Source organism: Aethina tumida, chromosome 3, assembly GCF_024364675.1.
Source record: "Aethina tumida isolate Nest 87 chromosome 3, icAetTumi1.1, whole genome shotgun sequence".
In the NCBI taxonomy this organism is placed as follows: Eukaryota; Metazoa; Arthropoda; class Insecta; order Coleoptera; family Nitidulidae; genus Aethina; species Aethina tumida.
The window spans coordinates 3,745,905-3,770,177 of record NC_065437.1 but is presented as its reverse complement, the minus strand read 5'-3'; the positions used below and the strand labels follow the sequence as shown (position 1 = coordinate 3,770,177).

General features: G+C 24.9%; 1 protein-coding gene and 1 long non-coding RNA gene across 3 annotated transcripts in view; both read left to right on the top strand.

Annotated features, from left to right (window-relative positions):
• LOC109601182 (aquaporin AQPAe.a) overlaps positions 1 to 790 on the top strand; it is an 84,504-nt gene extending 83,714 nt beyond the window's left edge. For both annotated transcript variants that reach the window (XM_020017404.2, XM_049965596.1), the window contains one exon: positions 403 to 790. In XM_020017404.2, the coding sequence (XP_019872963.2) occupies positions 403 to 504 (102 nt within the window). In that variant the 3' untranslated portion in view covers positions 505 to 790. The remainder of the gene's footprint in view (positions 1 to 402) is intronic.
• A 3,500-nt stretch (positions 791 to 4,290) lies between these two features.
• The window catches only part of LOC126265084 (uncharacterized), a 35,905-nt gene continuing 15,922 nt past the window's right edge, over positions 4,291 to 24,273 (top strand). The window contains exon 1 of the long non-coding RNA XR_007547636.1: positions 4,291 to 4,316. This is a non-coding gene — a long non-coding RNA (uncharacterized LOC126265084). The remainder of the gene's footprint in view (positions 4,317 to 24,273) is intronic.

Here is a 24,273-nt window from a genome sequence, read left to right as displayed (position 1 = left end):
GTTAAATATATACATACAGTTTTATTCCTGCTACGATTATGAAAATTTTTTGGTACAGGCGAAATATTCATAATTTTATTATTCCCAACACCTTGAACTTTAGTGAATAAAATATTTAAATATCCTGGAATCTTACAAGCTTGATCTTTATTTTGGTATTTATCATATTAAGGATATGCAGAGAATTTTATTCCATCAGAAATCTTGGAATTTTGACTGATTATGGTGTCACTTTAAATATTTTACGTTACAAATGATGAATTATGTATAATTCACAAACACATAACTTGTAAAATAAATCAGCAAATGCATAAAATTAATATTGTGTGAATTCTAAATGAATTAACCTTTTGGTTGTTTGTGTTAAACTTAGTTAAAAATATTAATTTTTGTATATTTTAGGTGTACTGGGCTGGTCCGATTGTTGGTGGTGCCCTGGCTGGACTCGTATACAAATTCCTGTTCAAAGTCCAAAAGGGAGACAGTGACTCTTACGACTTCTAAAAGTACTTCATCCTCCATCACGCACTCATCCACGTGCTTCTGTCGCCGAGTACTTAACTCCCATCAGCATTTTAGCTACTAATTTATGTGTACAAATTTTTACATATTGTAAAAAGTCTTATTTTAAGCGTTGGCCTGATTAATCAGACTAAATTTATTGTAAATTTCTTTATTTATATTATTATGTATTTTAAGTTTAGGTATTAAATTTAAGGATTTCACGCTGTTCTTATGATTACAGTCACTGTAATAAATTCGACCATAAATATATGAAATATTACACTTATTAGTAGTATTTTACTCTACCCTTGTAAAAAACATTAAGTATTTTATTCATAACCAAGAAAATGAATATGAAAGGCTTGTAAAATAATAAGGAAGTAAAAATTACAGAAAACTTTTTTTATATTTATAAAGTAAATGTCTTATATTAATATATACTTTGTACGTTATAAATATTAGTCTTTTAACTTAATTAAAAACAATTAGAGACTAGAAGGTAAAGGTTTTATTTATTTTTTTTTACCATATTACAATTTAGGAACATTTCAGGAACACAGAACTCACTTAGTTTCTCACAGAAACATTCTTTACTAATTATTCAAGGAATACATGTAATATTGGTTGCATAGCCAGTTATGTTTCATGACGATTTATATTCTGGTTAATAAGTTTACAGATATCTAGAGGTTATTCATATTATATGTATTTAAAGTTAATATTAAAACTTTATACTACTAATTATAAAGGTTTGAATTTTTTTATCAATTACATATAATATTATTCTTTGAGATGCTTTGATGGATTTCTATAATAGCCCATGTGAGAACTCAATTTCCCGACGTAAGATGTCGCCTTGTGTTTGAAAATGCCAAATATATCTATTATAGATACAGTTAGATTTCTAGAAAGGTTTACATATGAATTCAAATTGTAACAATGAGATGTCGCCGTAGGTCTAAAAATCTCTGAATTCTACAAGATAATAAAATGTAATTTTGTAGTAAAAATATAAAATTGCACATACAATTCATAAAAAGGATAATATAGTATACTTTTTGATTTGTAAACTTAAACCTAAAATAAATAATAAATTTGTCCGGCATTTAATACGACTATAAAACTATATTTTAATAGAAGTAGAATGATTTTTCTATCTAAAATACTAAAATTGAAATGTTTTACGTCAAACTACGACGCGTAGTTAAATTTAAAATCGCCCTGTCATTTTATTTACGATCCCATATAAACGGAACGAATGTTAAAGTTGGCGCTAGACATCCGGTTTGCACACGCATAACGCCTTTCCGTTTCCTCGCAATCCAAATATCGTAAACTATATGTTTTATGTAAATCGTAGTGTAAACTAATGAAATCTCCAGGCGTAACCCTAAATAAAATTAACCGAAATTTATTTAGAGGGTTCATAATAATAAAACAGGCAAACTGAAACCCGGGCGAGCAGCCGTGAAACTTGCATAACGTATCTATATTAACTGAATTTATCGCGTAGGGGCGGCAATAAATTGAAGTATTTGTAGGTCACAGGAGGTTAAGGTTTTAGAGCCTTATCAGACGGTGGTGTGGGGTTTCCGTAGCTGCAAATTCAGGTGGCACAGCTGCTAATGACGTTGGGTTTGCGGCCACATCCTGAATATATCCTAGAAATGGTCGTCGCGATAGTATCTCTTGATATACTCTTGAAAATATTTGTTCCGTTATTACGGTGTTAAATTAAGTGGCTGATATTATTTATTGTGATTCTCACTACTTTCAAACTGACCGTTATGGCCATAGTGGTTTTAATATTAAAAATCTATTTGTAGAACAAAACTAAGAAGGAGTAAGATTCACAGAAATATTTAAAAAACAAAAACTATCACTACGTCTTTCATCTTACTAAGAATATCATCATTTTTAACCACAATTATGAAGAGATTACCAAGTGATAAACAATTTAGCATTTTTTGTTGCTTAATAACAGAATAATTAAGTGACTATTATAATTAAAAATGGCTTCGGAGGATGTTTACGTTTGTATTATCAAATTATTATTGAGCATCATGTATTGACCTCATCATTTGTGTCGTCAGATGTTGTCATCCAATTAATTTGAGACTGCCTTAACATTTATTGTCTCTGTTAACAATATTATTGATTAAAGGCTTTGGTCAAAATGGTTTTAATATTAAAAAGCTATTTAGAGAAATTATGAGGGAATAAAGGTGCACAGAGATAATTTGAAAATAAAATATAACTCTTCATACTAAGATAAATATTATCACCATTTTTAACCAAATTCATGAACAGATTATCAAGTGATAAACAATTCAGAATTTTCTGTTGCTTAATAACAGAATGATTAAGTGATTATTATAATTATTATAATTAAAAATGGCTTGGGAGGATGTCTACGTTTGTATTATCAAATTATTATTGAGCATCATGTATTGACCTCATCATTTGTGTCGTCAGATGTCGTCATCACAATTAATTTGAGACTGACTTAACATTTATTGTCTCTGTTAGCAATATTATTGATTAAAGGCTCTGGTCAAAATGGTTTTAATAATAAAAAGCTATTTAGAGAAATTATGAGGCAATGAAGGTGTACAGAGATATTTTGAAAATAAAATATAACTCTTCATGCTACTATAAATGTTATCACCATTTTTAACAAAATTCATGAACAGATTACCAAGTGATAAACAATTTAGCATTTTCTGTTGCTTAATAACAGAATAATTAAGTGATTATTATGATTACTATAATTAAAAAATGACTTGGGAGGATGTCTCGTTTGTATTATCAAATTATTATTGAGCATCATGTATTGACCTCATCATTTGTGTCGTCAGATGTCTTCATCACAATTAATTTGAGACTGCCTTAACATTTATTGTCTCTGTTAGCAATATTACTGATTAAAGGCTCTGATCAAAATAGTTTTAATAATAAAAAGCTATTTAGAGAAATTATGAAGGAATGAAGGTGTACAGAGATATTTTGAAAATAAAATATAACTCTTCATGCTATTATAAATATTATCACCATTTTTAACCATATTCATGAACAGATTACCAAGTGATAAACAATTTAGAATTTTCTGCTTCTTAGTAACAGAATGATTAAGTGATTATATGATTATTATAATTAAAAATGACTTGGGAGGATGTCTACGTTTGTATTATCAAATTATTATTGAGCATCATGTATTGACCTCATCATTTGTGTCGTCAAATGTCGTCATCACAATTAATTTGAGACTGCCTTGACATTTATTGTCTCTGTTAGCAATATTATTGATTAAAGGCTCTGGTCAAAATGGTTTTAATATTAAAAACTATTTGGAGAAATTATAAGGGAATGAAGGTGTACAGAGATATTTTGAAAATAAAATATAGCTCTTCATGACACTATGAATGTCATCACCATTTTTAACCATATTCATGAACAGATTAACAAGTGACAAACAATTTAGCATTTTCTGTTGCTTAATAACAGAATAATTAAGTGATTATTATAATTATTATAATTAAAAAATGACTTGGGTGATGTCTACGTTTGTATTATCAATTTATTATTGAGCATTACGTATTGACCTCATCATTTGTGTCGTCAGATGTCGTCGTCACAATTAATTTGAGACTGCCCTAACATTTATTGTCTCTGTACATATAATATAATTTTTTAGTGTCAACCATGTAAATGTATACTATTGATATTAAATCTGAAATGACAATAACCACAGACGACATTGATGTGTCGTCAAATGATTGATGACGTCAATATTTGAGAGGGCAAATAAGTAGGTAAGTGTATGTACACAATGATTCATTTTAATAGCAAAATTTTTAACCACATTTTAAAATTTTTTGGATGTTTATAGCACCAAATAAATAATTTAATCCCCCAGATATTAATACGCAGCCATGTAAAAACTAATTTAGGCGAATAATTAGTATTCAATGAATATTAAATTTAAAACAATCCGTGTACACAACTAAAACAGGCAAAACCCGCCTAATATTTACATATTTAAAATGTTTTTATTCAACACATTTGTAAATTCATGTATGTAGATTTATCAGTCGAACAGGAATTATTGAATTTATTTTAAATCGCCCAAATCTGTTTTACGGATTGGCGTTCATTTTTGCTAGCAGTCGAATGGAAATACGCTTGTGTCTCGCATGACTAAATGCGAAAAGACATAAAAGAGAAAAAAAGGAAACGTTAAACGTAAAACTGTATGATATACTACCTAAAAAAAAGATAATATGAACAGAGATAATGCTACACTAACAAACACTTAAAGATCATAAAAGTAAATAGAAAGATATTTATCAGTGTTTGGACAAAGCCAGCAGAAACATATTTATCTTCCTTTCACGGAAAATATGTACCATAAAATCAGGATTGCACGATAATAAATTGGGGATCATCGGCAAAATAAACCAATTATTTGAATACAAGTAAATTTACAAAAACAGACATAAAACCTTAATGGCTATTTAAATAATTCATGTGTTGTTTTGTTACTGTTAATCATATTATTGTTTAATCAGTTTGGCATTTTTACTGAGGTAATTAAATATTTATAAAATTGGTGGAGGTGCTATTTAGATATCTTCCAAAAATGGTGAATGCGCCATTTTTGAAATAATGAGTAAAATGTCAAAAAAAATTCTGGACTGAACTGGAAAATCGTTTAAAATAAAACTTAATTATGGCTATTTAAATAATTCATGTGTTGTTTTGTGACTGTTAATGATATTACTATTTAATCAGGTTGGTATTTTTTACTGAGGTAATTAAACATTTATAAAATTGGTGAAGGTGCTATTTAGATATTTTCCAAAAATGGTGGATGCGCCATTTTTGAAATAATAAGTAAAATGTCAAAGAACAATCCTGGACTGAACTGGAAAGTCGTTTAAAATAAAACTTAAAAATGGCTATTTAAATAATTTATGTGTTGTTTTGTGACTGTTAATAACATTATTATTTAATCAGTTTGATATTTTTACTGAGGTAATTAAATATTTATAAAATTGGTGGACTGAACTGGAAAATCGTTTAAAATAAAACTTAATAATGACTATTTAAATAATTCATGTGGTGTTTTGTGACTGTTAATGATATTATTGTTTAATCAGTTTTGTATTTTTACTGAGGTAATTAAATATTTATAAAATTGGTGCAGGTGATATTTTAATATTTTCTAAAAATGGTGGATATCCCAATTTTGGAATAATGAATAAAATGTCAAAGAAAAATCCTGGACTGGACTGGAAAGTCGTTTAAAATAAAACTTAATAATGGCTATTTAAGTAGTTCATGTGTTGTTTTGTGAATGTTAATGATATTATGGTTTAATCAGTTTGGTATTTTTACTGATGTAATTAAATATTTATAAAATTGGTGGAGGTGCCATTTAGATATTTTCTAAAAATGGTGAATGCACCAATTTTGAAATAATGAGTAAAATGTCAAAGAAAAATCCTGGACTGGACTAGAAAGTCGTTTATAATAAAACTTAGTAATGGCTATTTAAATTATTCTGTGTTGTTTTGTGACTGTTATTGATATTATTGTTTAATCAGTTTGGTATTTTTACTGAGGTAATTAAATATTTATAAAATTGGTGGAGGTGCCATTTAGATATTTTCTAAAAATTATGGATGCACCAATTTTGAAATAATGAGTAAAATGTCAAAGAGAAATCCTGGACTGGACTGGAAAGTCGATTAAAATAAAACTTACTAATATATATTTAAATAATTCATGTGTTGTTTCGTGACTGTTATTGATATTACTGTTTAATCAGTTTGGTATTTTTACTGAGGTAATTAAATATTTATATAATTGGTGGATGTACTATTATTTTCCAAAAATGGTGGATGTGCCAATTTTGAAATAATGAGTAAAATATCAAAGAAAATCCTGGACTGGACTGGAAAGTTGTTTAAAATAAAACTTAATAATGGCTATTTAAATAATTCATGTCTTGTTTTGCGACTGTTAATGATATTATTATGTAATCAGTTTGGTATTTTTACTGAGGAAATTAAATACTTACAAAATTGGTGGAGGTGCTATTTAGAATAAATAATAAATAATGAAAGTCTCAAAAAATAGGTCTGATATATGAAGTATAATGGGAATTTTGGATTCTGCATACAAAAATTACCCAGAAACAATTAAAAAATGATTTGTACTAAAATGGTTGTCGACCTTAATTAAAATTCCATCCTTCAGCAGTCTTTTTGTACTACAGGAAAATGATTTAATAGTTCCTTAACGTTTTAATCTGTAAGAACTGAATAATTTCAAAAGTGACCTGAAACTTTTAACGTGTCTTTCAAATTACTTTAATTCAGATTAAACGGAAAGAGTACCCTTTGGTACCAAAATTAGCTGTTGACTTTAATTAAAATTCAGACTTCCTGTAGAAGTAGAGATTTGAAGTTATGAGAGAAAAAAGATATTAAATGAAATCTAATCTCTAGTTTGGATTCTGCCCTCAAATATCAGTTACAAATGACTTCTTCATATTTAAATATAAAATTAAATATTTGTAACAAATAAGATATTTAGAATAAATCCATTAGGATAGTAAGTAAATTTAGTTAGTTACAAAGGGGCTCATTAAAATATCAGAAATAACGCATAAAGTCATAATGACCCGGACTTTGATCATAAACGTAGAAACTTCGTGTCACTCACGCTTTTGATATCTGAAATTCTGCTCTACTATCGCTGTGTGTGTCCTAAGGGTCTTTTCCCTCTAATAGATTAATCCTTTAAAACGCAGTCAGCCATTAGAATGCAATTTTAATGTTCATTTCCAAAACATTCTAAATCCCATTCAGAGTGCTAAATAAACTACAATATAAACGCAGATGCATTTAGTTTATAAAATTACTTTAAAGTGCTGCAGGACAATATTGTTTTTACTGAAATTAAATAATGTCTCATAAGTTATATGTTGTATATGTATTTAGATAATAGTTTATATAATTTGAGTTAACTTATATAATATAATTTAATGATGTATTTTTTACTAGATCACAAAAGACGTCTTTTAGTTTTCTTGTTGTGTCATAATAGACTTGTTAAGTGTAACTACTAAGTTTATCGAAACTTTCAATTGTTCAAGATATATAATACACACTTCTTGCTCCTGTTTTCTTACTGTATTCCTCAGACTTTAATCTACTGAAATCTTTTATGTACTTTCAATAAGATACTTTATCAAACTTATTTAATCAAAAATTTACAAACTCAAAATGCCATCGAGCTCGAGCAACTTGCATTGTAATTATTTAGTCCAAACATTATTAAACATATCGTTTATTTAATTTATGAGACAGATTTTAGTAATTGTGTTGGTTTAACAAGTTTCTCTTTACCTCAATATAACATTATTCGATTACATTTTGCATCAGATTCATGTTTCAGCAAACATGTTATCTTTTTGTGATGAACACAATTTTGTTGTTACGTTATCTGGTTTCAATAACATTAAAATATATTCATAGATAAGATTCCTCCTTAGCCAAATAAAATAAGTAAACGCTTTCAACTAAAAACCTATTCGGAAAATTACCTTCAGCTTCGCCAACGTTCAGTTCCATCAACAGGAGCGTGAAAATACTCAACGCATATGTTAAAGTCGTTTCCATAATGAAGCAGCTTTATAAAACTGTTTCACCTTTATGTCAAAAGCCTCAGCTTTGTCTTAAAAATGATGTGGTTCGTACGAAAGCTAATTCTGCACTGTGCATTTTAGTAATGACCTCAAACTGAAAATTTCTTTGATGTTTCAAAATGGTGACTTAAGTAAAAGGTAACAAAAAATTAAAATGTAATCTTTTTGTGTTAAGTTTTAATAGGGAATCATTTGAGCACAAAACATTTCGTTTGGAGTTATATAAAAGAGTAACTTTTAGTTTTATTGTCACATTCTCTTTAGAACAATGATACGAATAAAATTCTTCTTTAACCTTTAAATTTTATCAACTACATTTTTGTTCTCACTTGAATTATTATTTAAGAAAAGCTTTATTAAAGAAGTTATTTCATACTGTTTTTCACTAAATAAAAATGTAGTAAATATTTAAAATAATTAAAATTTAGTCAAAGCTTTCATGTTGTACTTACTTTTAATGAAATTGAAATTGAATCTTTTTATTCTTACATTTAATGTGGAAGAAAAAATGCCTTTATAAAACTACTACAACTTTTTGTTAAAAACTTTTATATTACACTTATTTATTTGTAACAAGTTTTAGTGGGAAATTAAAAACATAAATTATCTTTTTATTGCAACATTTAGAAGAAAAAACAAAATACTTAATATATATGATCATTTTTATAGTAAAGCAATTTTTTTAAAACTACTACACATATTTGTTAGTTTGTTGTTATTTATTTGTAATAAGTTTTAATGGGAAACTGAAGACATAAATTGTCTTTTTATTGTCACATTCAATTTAAAAGAAAAAAAAAAACACTCAGTTCACTTCAGTTTCATCAAAATATTTTATAGAATAAAAATTTACAATTAATGTTTTATTTATTACTTTCTTCAAACATTTATTCATGACTTTATTAAAATTATATATATATAATATTTCTGAAAACAGCTGAAAAATATTTGTTTTAATTCTATTAAAATACTCTTAAATATGGAATAAAGGTATTTAATTCTTTTGAAAAACATATATTCAAACTGTAAAAAAATTGGCAGGAAAAAATCTCCTGAAAACAAACATATTCCTGAAACATCTGAAAAAAATAAATGTGTAATGTAATTTTATATGGAACACCACATTTCAAAATAAATATTTGATTCCATTTACTATTGAAGGTATTTATTTCATTTCAAAAACATTCATTAAAATTATAAATGTCAGAAAAAAATCTCCTCAAAACAAATATGTTCTTTAAAAAACTGAAAGAAATGAATATTTAATGAAATTTCAGGTGAAATAACAAATTTTAGTTTCATCAAATATTCTTATAAAATAAAAAAAACATTTATTAGTGCCTCTATTAAAATTGTAAAAAAATGGCAGGAAAAAATCTTCTGAAAACAACTGAAAAAAATTAATGTTTGATGAAATTTTAAGTGAGAAAACAAATTTCAGTTCAATCTAAATATTCTTCTAAATATGAATTAAAGGTATTTAATTCTTTTGAAAAACATTTATTAAAAGATTAAAAAATTTCAGGAAAAAATCTCCTCAAAATAAACATTAACAACTGAAAGAAATGAATATCCAATGAAATTTCAAGTGAAATAACAAATTTTAGTTTCATTAAAATATTCTTATAAAATAAAAAATGTACAATAAAAGTTTTATTTATTTTTTTCCACAAACATTTATTAAGGCCTCTATTGAAATTGTACAAAAAGGAAAAAAAAATATGAAAACAACTGAAAAAAATGAATGTCTGATGAAATTTTAAGTAAGAAAACAAATTTCAGTTCTATAAAAATATTTTTCTAAATATGGAATAAAGATATTTATTTCTTGGGAAAAGCATATATTCAAAGTGTAAAAAAATGGAAGGAAAAAATTTCCTGGAAATAAATATGTTCCTGAAACATTTGAAAAAAATAAATGTGTAATGTAATTTCAGATAAAACAACACATTTAGGTATTTATTTCTTTTGAAAAACATTTATTCAAACTGTAAAAAATGGCAGGAAAAAATCTCCTGAAAACAAACATTCCTCAAACATCAGAAAAAAATAAATGTGTAATGTAATTTCAGATGGAACCCCAATTTCAGTTCCATTAACACATTCTTATAAAATAATAAATGTAGAATAAATATTTGATTATTTACACCTTTATTAAAATTATAAACAAATGTCAGGAAAAAATCTCCTCAAAACAAGTATGTGCCCTAAACAATTGAAAGAAATGAAATGTAATGAAATTTTAGTTTCATCAAAATATTGTTATAAAATAAAAAATATACAATAAAAGTTTTAATGGGAAATTGAAGGCATAACTTATCTTTTTATTATCACATTCAATTTGGAAAGAAAAAACAAATAGAATTATATTGAATTATAATTAAAAAATATGTTCTAGTAATATTAAAATAAATTTAAAACTAACTTTTGTCCTTTAACAAATAAAAGTTAGTCGAATATTATAACACCCATCTGAAAAATTACTTCTAATATCGTCACTGTTCAGTTTCATCAACAGGAGCCTGAAAATACTAAAAACATATGTTAAACTCATTTTCATAATGAAGGAGCTTTATAAAACTACCTCACCATTTTGATACAAGCTTCAGCTTTGTCTTAAAACTGGTGTGGTCCGTATGAAAGCTAATTTTCCACGGTGCATTTTCCTAATATTCAAAATACCTCGGCTTAAGCTCAAACTAAAAATTTCTTTGATGTCTAAAAACAGCAACTTAGACAAAAAAGCAACAACAAAAAAATTAATTATTGTACGCATCTATTTGTAACGTGTTCCAGTAGAAAATTGTTTGAAGACTAATATTTTTACTAAAAAAAACATTTCGTTTGAAACTGCATGAAAGAGTTGGAAAAGGAAAAAACAATGCGGGTAAATATTTACTTCGGAATTGTACGACTTAAAATGAACCAAAATGAGCTTCCACCCTAAACAAATATCGTATAATGCGATTCTGCAGTTAGTGTTTAACGCAATTTGCGGTTGGTTGAACACCATTATAGTTATTAACCATTTAGGAAATGTAATTTAACAGCGGTATCAAATATGAGAATCCGATTAACACGCACTTAATTTCCTGTGTGAATTATGCAGCTCTCTTCCTGGCACAATGAAAAATGTTCAAGATTACGCAATGCTTAATAAATGAATTTAATAATACAATTAATGCAATTAACATAATATTATTTTTATTTCGAATAAAATAATAAAATATTTATTTCTTTCCAAAAACATTTATTAATGAAAAAATTCACATCAAACAAGTTTTTTCAGTTCTATTAAAATTCTTATAATATAAAAAATATAGAATAAATATTTGATTACATTTATGCTTCTATCAAAATTGTAAAAAAAATGGCAGGAAAAAAATCTTCTGAAAACAAAGATGTTCCTGAAACATCTGAAAAAAATAAATGTATAATGTAATTTCAGATAGAACAACACATTTCAGGTCCTTCAAAACATTCTTATATTTACTATTGAAAGTATTTATTCCTTTTTTTAATACATTTATTCACACTTTTATTAAAATTATAAAAAAAATGTCAAGAAAAAATCTTCTCAAAATAAATATGTTCCTTAAACAACTGAAAGAAATGAATATCTAATGAAATTTTTGGTGAAACAACAAATTACAGTTTCAACAAAATATTCTTATAAAATAAAAAATGTACAATAAATGTTTTATTTACTTATTTTCACCAACATTTATTAATGCCTCTATTAAAATTGTAAAAAAAAATGGCAGGAAAAAATCTTCTGGAAATAACTTAAAAAAAAGAATGTCTGATGAATTTTCAAGTGAGAAAACAAATTTCAGTTCTATCAAAATATTCTTATAAATATGGAATAAATATATTTATTTCTTTTGAAAAACACTTTTTCAAACTGTAAAAAAAATGACAGGAAAAAATCTCCTGAACACAAACATGTTCCTGAAACAATCTGAAAAAAATAAATGTGTAATGTAATTTTAGACGGAAAAACACATTTCAGTTCTATCAACACATTCTTATAAAATAAAAAATATAGAATAAAGATTTGATTCCATTTACTATTGAAGGTATTTACTTCTTTCTCAATACATTTATTTACACCTTTATTAAAATTATAAACAAATGTCAGAAAAAAATCTCCTGAAAACAAATATGTTCCTTAAACAACTAAAAGATATGAATATTTAATGAAATTTCAGATGAAACAACATATTTCATTTTCATCAAAATGTTCTTATAAAATAAAAAAAATGTATAATACCTGTTTTGTTTATTTCTTTTCACAAACATTAATTTATATATTTATTAATATTGTAAAAAAATGGCAGTAAAAAATCTTCTGAAAACAACTGAAAAAAAAGGATGTCTAATAAAATTTCAAGTAAGATAACAAATTTCAGTTCTATCAAAATATTCTTATAAATATAATAAAATAAATAAAGGTATTTATTTCCCTTGAAAAACATTTATACAAACAGGACAAAATTTCCTGAAAACACACATCAACACATTCTTATAAAATAAAAAATATAGAATAAATATTTGATTATTGAAAATTCAGGAAAAAATCTCCTCAAAACAAATATGTTCCTTAAACAACTGAAAGAAACGATTATTTAATCACTTTCATCAAAATGTTCTTATAAAATAAAGAATATACAATAAATGTTTTATTTATTATTCTTCACAAAAATTTATTTATATATTTATTAATATTGTAAAAAAATGGCAGTAACCTGAAACATCTGAAAAAAAAATAAATGTGTAATGTAATTTCAGATGGAACAACACATTTCAGTTCCATCAACGCATTCTTATAAAAAAATGAGAGAAATACGTTCCTTAAACAACTGAAAGAAATGAATATTTAATGAAATTTCAGGTGAAACAACAAATTTCAGTTTCATAAAAATATTTTTATAAAAAAATATACAATAAATGTTTGATTTCATTTACTTTTGAAGGTATTTATTTCTTTATACAAACATTTATTCATGACTTTCGTAAAAAAATGACAGGAAAAAATCTACTGAAAGCAGCTGAAAAAAATGAATGTCTAATAAAATTTCAGTTCTATCAAAATATTCTTATAAAGATATTTATTTCTTTTGAAAAACATTTATTCAAACTAAAAACATGGCAGGAAAAAATCTTCTGGAAACCAACAAGTTCCTGAAACATCTGAAAAAAAAAAATAAATGTGTAATATAATTTCAGATGGAACAACACATTTCAGTTTCATCAACGTATTCTTATAAAAAAATAAGAGAAAATACGTTCCTTAAACAACTGAAAGAAATGAATATTTAATGAAATTTCAGGTGAAACAACAAATTTCAGTTTCATAAAAAATATTTTTATAAAAAAATTATACAATACATGTTTGATTTCATTTACTTTTGAAGGTATTTATTTCTTTTTACAAACATTTATTCATGACTTTTGTGAAAATATGACAGGAAAAAATCTACTGAAAGCAGCTGAAAAAAATGAATGTCTAATAAAATTTCAGTTCTATCAAAATATTCTACATTAGATATTTATTTCTTTTGAAAAACATTTACTCAAACTAAAAAAATGGCAGGAAAAAATGTCCTGGAAACAAACAAGTTCCTGAAACTTCTGAAAAAAAAAAAATAAATGTCTAACGTAATTTTAGATGGAACAACACATTTTAGTTCCATCAACGCATTCTTATAAAAAAATGAGAGAAAATACGTTCCTTAAACAACTGAAATAAATGAATATTTAATGAAATTTCAGGTGAAACAACAAATTTCAGTTGCATAAAAAATATTTTTATAAAAAGAATATACAATAAATGTTTGATTTCATTTACTTTTGAAGGTATTTATTTCTTTTTACAAACATTTATTCCTGACTTTTGTAAAAAAATAACAGGAAAAAATCTGCTGAAAGCAGCTGAAAAAAATGAATGTCTAATAAAATTTCAGTTCTATCAAAATATTCTTATAAAGATATTTATTTCTTTTGAAAAACATTTATTCAAACTAAAAACATGACAGGAAAAAATCTTCTGGAAACAAACAAGTTCCTGAAACATCTGAAAAAAAAATAAATGTGTAATATAATTTCAGATGGAACAACACATTTCAGTTTCATCAACGTATTCTTATAAAAAAATAAGAGAAAATACGTTCCTTAAACAACTGAAAGAAATGAATATTTAATGAAATTTCAGGTGAAACAACAAATTTCAGTTTCATAAAAAATATTTTTATAAAAAAATTATACAATACATGTTTGATTTCATTTACTTTTGAAGGTGTTTATTTCTTTTTACAAACATTTATTCATGACTTTTGTGAAAATATGACAGGAAAAAATCTACTGAAAGCAGATGAAAAAAATGAATGTCTAATAAAATTTCAGTTCTATCAAAATATTCTACATTAGATATTTATTTCTTTTGAAAAACATTTATTCAAACTAAAAAAATGGCAGGAAAAAATCTTCTGGAAACAAACAAGTTCCTGAAACATCTGAAAAAAAAAAAAATAAACGTCTAATGTAATTTTAGATGGAACAACACATTTCAGTTCCATCAACGCATTCTTATAAAAAAATGAGAGAAAATACGTTCCTTAAACAACTGAAATAAATGAATATTTAATGAAATTTCAGGTGAAACAACAAATTTCAGTTTCATAAAAAATATTTTTATAAAAAGAATATACAATAAATGTTTGATTTCATTTATTTTTGAAGGTATTTATTTCTTTATACAAACATTTATTCATGACTTTCGTAAAAAAATGACAGGAAAAAATCTACTGAAAGCAGCTGAAAAAAATGAATGTCTAATAAAATTTCAGTTCTATCAAAATATTCTTATAAAGATATTTATTTCTTTTGAAAAACATTTATTCAAACTAAAAACATGACAGGAAAAAATCTTCTGGAAACAAACAAGTTCCTGAAACATCTGAAAAAAAAATAAATGTGTAATATAATTTCAGATGGAACAACACATTTCAGTTTCACCAACGTATTCTTATAAAAAAATAAGAGAAAATACGTTCCTTAAACAACTGAAAGAAATGAATATTTAATGAAATTTCAGGTGAAACAACAAATTTCAGTTTCATAAAAAATATTTTTATAAAAAAATTATACAATACATGTTTGATTTCATTTACTTTTGAAGGTATTTATTTCTTTTTACAAACATTTATTCATGACTTTTGTGAAAATATGACAGGAAAAAATCTACTGAAAGCAGCTGAAAAAAATGAATGTCTAATAAAATTTCAGTTCTATCAAAATATTCTACATTAGATATTTATTTCTTTTGAAAAACATTTACTCAAACTAAAAAAATGGCAGGAAAAAATGTCCTGGAAACAAACAAGTTCCTGAAACTTCTGAAAAAAAAAAAAATAAATGTCTAACGTAATTTTAGATGGAACAACACATTTTAGTTCCATCAACGCATTCTTATAAAAAAATGAGAGAAAATACGTTCCTTAAACAACTGAAATAAATGAATATTTAATGAAATTTCAGGTGAAACAACAAATTTCAGTTGCATAAAAAATATTTTTATAAAAAGAATATACAATAAATGTTTGATTTCATTTACTTTTGAAGGTATTTATTTCTTTTTACAAACATTTATTCCTGACTTTTGTAAAAAAATAACAGGAAAAAATCTGCTGAAAGCAGCTGAAAAAAATGAATGTCTAATAAAATTTCAGTTCTATCAAAATATTCTTATAAAGATATTTATTTCTTTTGAAAAACATTTATTCAAACTAAAAACATGACAGGAAAAAATCTTCTGGAAACAAACAAGTTCCTGAAACATCTGAAAAAAAAATAAATGTGTAATATAATTTCAGATGGAACAACACATTTCAGTTTCATCAACGTATTCTTATAAAAAAATAAGAGAAAATACGTTCCTTAAACAACTGAAAGAAATGAATATTTAATGAAATTTCAGGTGAAACAACAAATTTCAGTTTCATAAAAAATATTTTTATAAAAAAATTATACAATACATGTTTGATTTCATTTACTTTTGAAGGTGTTTATTTCTTTTTACAAACATTTATTCATGACTTTTGTGAAAATATGACAGGAAAAAATCTACTGAAAGCAGATGAAAAAAATGAATGTCTAATAAAATTTCAGTTCTATCAAAATATTCTACATTAGATATTTATTTCTTTTGAAAAACATTTATTCAAACTAAAAAAATGGCAGGAAAAAATCTTCTGGAAACAAACAAGTTCCTGAAACATCTGAAAAAAAAAAAATAAATGTCTAACGTAATTTTAGATGGAACAACACATTTTAGTTCCATCAACGCATTCTTATAAAAAAATGAGAGAAAATACGTTCCTTAACCAACTGAAATAAATGAATATTTAATGAAATTTCAGGTGAAACAACAAATTTCAGTTTCATAAAAAATATTTTTATAAAAAGAATATACAATAAATGTTTGATTTCATTTACTTTTGAAGGTATTTATTTCTTTTTACAAACATTTATTCATGACTTTTGTGAAAAAATGAGAGGAAAAAATTTACTGAAAGCAGCTGAAAAAAAATGAATGTCTACCAAAATATTCTTATAAAGATATTTATTTCTTTTGAAAAACACTTATTCAAACTAAAAAATGGCAGGAAAAAATCTTCTGGAAACAAACAAGTTCCTGAAACATCTGAAAAAAATAAATGTCTAATGTAATTTTAGATGTTACAACACATTTCAGTTCTATCAAAATATTCTTATAAAGTAAAATATATGAAATAAGTGCTTGATTTGTCTTAATGTCTTAATTAAAATTGTAAAAAAATATAACCTTATTTATTTATTTATTTATTTATTTAAAGTTTTAGATTCTGCATCCAAAAATGATTCAAGAATTGTTGAAAAATTGTTGGCACTCTAATAAATTTTCAACTAAATAAATTTAAAGTATATTGAAGTAACATGGATGATCTAGAAATATATTGACCATAGTATTTCAAGTTGATAAGAAAAACCATTTAGAGGAAATAAATTCACATTAAAAAGTATTTCATGTTATTCGTGCACAATACATGTAATTTGCCAAGGTATTTCGGGCAAATAGAAATATACGACCATTTAAATGATGCACAAGAAAAGCCGTATAAAAGCTGAAAGCAATTCATTCGATATACTGTTGAATGTTTAGAGCTTTTCAAAGGTCACGATGTTGTAAAGGCAGTTATTTTGTAATCCGGCCATATCGAATTCCATCCGTATCGATACAGTGCATTGTGCGAATGCGGCCGGGCCGACTACTTGAAAAGCAATCAAGTTTACGTGTTAGTGTACGCGTGCGCGAAATTCAATTTCGAACGAGTGGTCATATAACACTTGTTTCCCTTCTGAAGCCCGATCGTTCCCATAGATTATCCTAGATTTGATGCGGGAACGATCTCTGGAAGCTTCACTTCACTATTTCATTCGCCACAATGGATACTTTAATATTAATATTAATTTAATCAATATTTTAGGTGAATTTCTCTAGACTGAGCTGAAGTGGCGCATTCGCCATATTTTAAACTATCAACGCATCCGCCATTTTTTTAAAAAAACCTTTGATGATTTTTGTATTAATTTTCATACAATAATATTACAGTTTTACAGTAATATGTATAAGATATTTGAAAACATACAATTAATTGCCTTTTGGATGTAGTTGTAATTATACAATTTATTTGCGCAATCACGATGTTTAAACATTTATTAAACATTAAAATCATATTTTTTATAGTATTTTAAAGGTTACTTTACTGATAAATTAAAAAAATTTAAATAATATTTGTTAAAAATGGATCTAACGGTGGATAAAATAAATTACTTTTAATATAATCAACTTATTCTTAGAATTAGTTTAATAGTAACTAATTATTGGATTGGTTGCGCATTCGCCATTTTTTTATCAACAGTTGTAAAAATGGTGGATGCGAAACAAAAAATTTTGTTTGCGCATTCTCGATGTTTAAACATTTATTAAACATCAAAATCATATTTTTTATAGTATTTTAAAGGTTACTTTATTGATAAATTAAAAAAAAAAATAAATAATACCTGTTAAAAATGGATCTAACAGTGGATAAAATAAATTACTTTTAATATAATCAACTTATTCTTAGAATTAGTTTAATAGTAACTAATTATTGGATTGGTTGCGCATTCGCCATTTTTAACAACAGTTGTAAAAATGGTGGATGCGAAATAAAAAACTTAATTGAAATATTTAAATGAATTAGGATAAGATATTTGAAAACATAAAATTAATTGCCTTTTGGATGTACTTGTAATTGTACAATTTGTTTGCGCATTCTCGATGTTTAAACATTTATTAAACATCAAAATCATAATTTTTATAGAATTTTAAAGGTTACTGTACTAATTAATTAAAAAAATTTTAACAGTACCTGTTAAAAATGGATCTAAAAGTGAATAAAATAAATTATTTTTAATATAATCAACTTATTCTTAGAATTTGTTTAACAATAATTAATTATTGGATTGGTGGTGCATTCGCCATTTTTAACAGCAGTTGTAGAAATGGTGAATGCGAAACAAAAAACTTAAATAAAATATTCAAATGAATTAGGATAAGATATTTGAAAACATAAAATTAATTGCCTTTTGGATGGAGTTGTAATTATACAATTTGTTTGTGTATTTACGACGTTTAAACATTTATTAAACATCAAAATCATATTTTATATAGTATTTTAAAGGTTTCTTTACTTATTAATTAATAAAAATTAAATAGTACCTGTTAAAAATGGGTCTAACAATGGATAAAATAAATTAATTTTAATATAATCAACTTATTCTTAGAATTTGTTTAATAATAATTAATTATTGGATTGATGGCGCATTCGCCATTTTTAACAGCAGTTGTAAAAATGGTGAATGCGAAACAAATAACTTAAATAAAATATTCAAATGAACTAGGATAAGATATTTGAAAACATAAAAATAATTGCCTTTTGGATGTAGTTGTAATTATACAATTTTTTTGTGCATTCACGATGTTTAAACATTTATCAAACATCAAAATCATATTTTTTATAGAATTTTAAAGGTTACTGTACTGATTAATTAAAAAAATTTAAATAGTACCTGTTAAAAATGGATCTAACAGTGGTTAAAATAAATTACTTTTAATATAATCAACTTATTCTTAGAATTTGTTTAATAATAATTAATTATTGGATTGATGGCGCATTCGCCATTTTTAACAACAAATGGTGGATGCGCAATAAAAAACTTAATTAAAATATTCAAATGAATTAGGATAAGATATTTGAAAACATAAAATTATTTACCTTTTGGATGTAGTTGCAATTATACAATTTATTTGCGCATTCACGATGTTTAAACATTTATTAAACATCAAAAACGTGTTTTTTATAGTATTTTAAAGGTTACTTTACTGATGAATTAAAAAAATGTAAATAGTACCTGTCAAAAATGGATATAACAGTGGATAAAATAAATTATTTTTAGTATAATCAATTTATTCTTAGAATTTGTTTAATAATAATTAATTATTGGATTGGTTGCGCATTCGCCATTTTTAACAACAGTTGTATTGATTAGTGTCAATTCCTCTGGAGGAGATTAGAAAGTGGACTTAACTGTAATTTACTTTGTTATTAAAAGTCAATGTTCACTAATAATTTATAAATGACTATATTTTTATAAAGATTAAACATCAATAAAATTGATATAAAATGGACATTGTTAAAGACGAATCGATTGTATTACGAATATTTTTTTCCTCGATAGTGGAATTCAATCCACGTTGAAAGCTTTCCTGATAACAAAAACTTATAAAACCTAATAAAACGGTTACAATTAATCATACTGCGGAAAATTCCTATTTTCACTTTCCAACAAGCTATAAAAGTTTCGGTAATGTACGGCCTGGAAATATTTTGCAATTTCATCCAAAAATGAATTATTGCTGTTTATACTTTATTCGACGGATACATTAATCTTACTATTTTCTGTTTAGATTAAACAATTTTACTTTTTACTTTTTAATCTTTCTTGTCGAAATTGAAGAAATTATTCTGTGACAATTTTGTTTCAAAAACTTTAACAAATAAATTAATTACAAGCAATATATACAGTGTGACCTATATAATAAATCTATGTATGTACAGATTGTTTTTGGGCTTTCAAGTTCTTCGTTGAAATATATCAAAATCAAAATATAAATTTTTAATCAGCTATATATAAATTTTATTTTAATATGATTTGTTTAAAATTAAAAATATCTAATTAAAATTTAAAAATTAATTATTGTTTTCATTAATTTTGTAAGAACGAATTAATGCTAATGTAAAATTTTATATAGTTGTAATTTTTTCATTCTAATCATTCTTGTTAAAATTGAGGAAATCATTTTGTAACTATTTCTTTACAGTAAAAGAAATAAATTACAAATACAACATAATACATAATTTTTATAGGTTCATTACATTTAATAGATTGTTAGACAATCACTTTCTTAACATATTTTTACATGTAAGACGCTTACGATCCACTATAAAATTTTTACTGCCACCAAACTTTCAACAATTCAGCAAGTTTTTATGACACACTAAAGTCGTCACTACTTAATAGGAATAAATAATTTTGTGATAAAACGGGGTGCTTTTTATAAAAACTAGCAGGAAAGATTTTATTATTTACGGTCTATAGACCGTTTATTTTAACAACAAAGTAGATGTCTATTATAGATGTGCTTTTTATAAAATACCTTTAACGTATTGCATAAAACTAAGTTCAGCACAACCCATTAACAATTAATCTGACAAAAGAGATTACTTAGACTGACAAATTAGGGAAGTTACTTAATAATAATTAGTATATGCGTTTAAAGACTGGAAAAGTATCTCCCAAAATAATATATAATTAGGCCAAATTTACTTAAGCCCTACGAATAAAACGTAATCCTAAATAACCATGACAGAGAAGCATTATCTTTATAACAACGTACATTAATAATTGATGGGTGTTTCTACCGAGACATTATCTTAACGCAGTTCACTTTAAACACTTTCCTGAGATGATTAAAATTTTAACTTTATTTGTACTGGTTGTAAGGTGAGTAACACTTAAAAGGTTCTTTCAGACACTTACGTACTTAAAGCTTAGTTATTATAGAAAGTAAACATTTAAATGATTTAAATTTTAATTGATAAAAATTCAAAGTAAGCAGACAATAAATCGTGGGAAAGTTTATAAAAGAGTGGAATCAATTTCAATTTAACCAAAGGCAAATCAGTTAGTGAGTACTTTAAATGAGATTTATTTTGCGTAACATACCTCCTCGAGAGAAGTTTCGACCGTAACAAAGCAATAGAAGGCGGTTAAAGTTTGCGGAAAAAGAAGTTTATGTTTACCTTAAATCTTTAAAATATATGTTTCGTGACCAAAGAGTTTATTTTTCAGTCGACTGACCGCCGAATACATTTAGTTTCTACGGCTCGAACCAATGATGCAAAACACAATTCCATACGCTCTAAATGTATTTCGGGGCAATCGACATTATATTTGTATTCAAATTGACTTTTCCGTTGTGTTTGCGTGCAACAAAAACGAATCAGCGCAAACACAAATGTAACAGATGTCGGGATTTACCATGTGGTCGATTTAAGGACTGTAGGTGTTGCTGGAAAGTTGCCTTCACATAAAAGATTTATTTAAATCGTCTACTGTTTCTGTTTATATTTGTATTGGTTGATCAAAGGAACTACATCTGATTTGTTTTAAAAATAATTATAATTAATATTATACTGTGAGATTAATAATGTTTCACCGAAAGAAATTACTTGTTGAGGTAGTTTTAATACTGGTTAATTGTGTAATATAAATGATAAAATTACTCGAAGTTAAATTTAGTACACACTAACTTAATTTTTAGAAAAATACAAATAGTTTTTTAAGAGAGTGGGGGTGTCAATCATATTTAATCATCTTGTATATTCGTATGTATAACATTTAGTGCACTACAAGGTATTTATTTAAAAGAAGAATATCAAATAAAATGGTTGGATTTGAAGAAATCATTTAATATTTACCTTAATTCCTAATTCTAACAAAAATTAACCAATAAAACTTATAATTTTGGAGTATAAGATTTATTATAATATGAGACATTTATTTGAAATAAAATATGTATGCACATTTAAATAAGTGAAAAATATCAAATTAAAAAGTTGGATTGGAAGAAACCATTTAACATTTACCTTAATCCTTAATTCTAACAAAAATTGACCACTGAAACTAATAATTTTGGAGTTAATTCTAAATAAACTTAAAAAAATTGGGTATGTTACAAAAATATAACAGATACTGGTTGATGTGAAGTTTAATAAACACTTTTTCAATATTTAGAAAAGCTCAAATAACTTTACTATCAATATTTTTCAAAGAAGTTGAGGGAATCAATCATTTTTGATCAACTAGTATATTAGCTTAATCATATTATATTTCAATTTGAAAGTGTGTATAATATTTATTATATTATGTGACATTTATTTGAAATAAAATATGTATGCACATTTAAATAAGTAAAAAATATCAAATTAAATGGTTGGATTTGAAGAAACCATTTAATATTTACCTTAATTCTTAATTCTATCAAAAATTGACCACTAAAACTAATAATTTTGGAGTTAATTCTAAATAAAGTTGAAAAAATTGGGTATGTTACAAAAATATAACAAATATTAGTTGATGTGAAGTTTAATAAACTCTTTTTCAATATATAGAAAAGCTCAAATAACTTTACTATCAATATTTTTCAAAGAAATTGAGGGAATAAATCATTTTTGATAAACAAGTATATTAGCTTAATCAAATTATGAAATCAATTTGAAAGTGTGTACAAGATTTATTATGAAATAAGACATTTATTTGAAATAAAATATGTATGCACATTTAAATAAGTGAAAAATATCAAATTAAACGGTTGGATTTAAGAAACCAATTAATATTTACCTTAATTATTAATTATAACAAAAATTGACCATTGAAACTAATAATTTTAGAGTTAATTTTAAATAAAGTTAAAAAAATTGGGTATGTTACAAAAATATAACAAATATTGGTTGATGTGAAGTTTAATAAACACTTTTTCAATATTTAGAAAAGCTCAAATAACTTTACTATCAATACTTTTCAAAGAAGTTGAGGGAATCAATCATTGATTTGATCAACACGTATATTAACTTAATCACATTATATTTCAAATTGAAAGTGTGTATAAGATTTATTATAATCTGAGACATTTATTTGAAATAAAAAATGTATGCATATTTAAATAAGTGAAAAATATCAAATTAAATGATTGGATTTGAAGAAACCATTTAATATATACCTTAATTCTTAGTTTTAACAAAAATTGACCATTGAAACTAATAATTTTGGAGTTAATTCTAAATAAAGTTAAAAAAATTGGGTATGATATAAAAATATAACAGATGTTGGTTGATATGAAGTTTAATAAACACTTTTTCAATATTTATAAAAGCTCAAATAACTTTACTATCAATATTTTTCAAAGAAGTTGAGGGAATCAATCATTTTTGATCAACAAGTATATTAGCTTAATCACATTATATTTCAATTTGAAAGTGTGTATAATATTTATTATAATATGAGACATTTATTTGAAATAAAATATGTATGCACATTTAAATAAGTGAAAAATATCAAATTAAATGGTTGGAATTAAGAAACTATTTAATATTTACCTTAATTCTTAATTCTAACAAAAATTGACCATTGAAACTAATAATTTTGGAGTTAATTCTAAATAAAGTTGAAAAAATTGGGTATGTTACAAAAATATAACAAATATTAGTTGATGTGAAGTTTAATAAACACTTTTTCAATAGTTAGAAAAGCTTAAATAACTTTACTATCAATATTTTTCAAAGAAGTTGGGGGAATCAATCATTTTTGATAAACAAGTATATTAACTTAATCAAATTATATTTCAATTT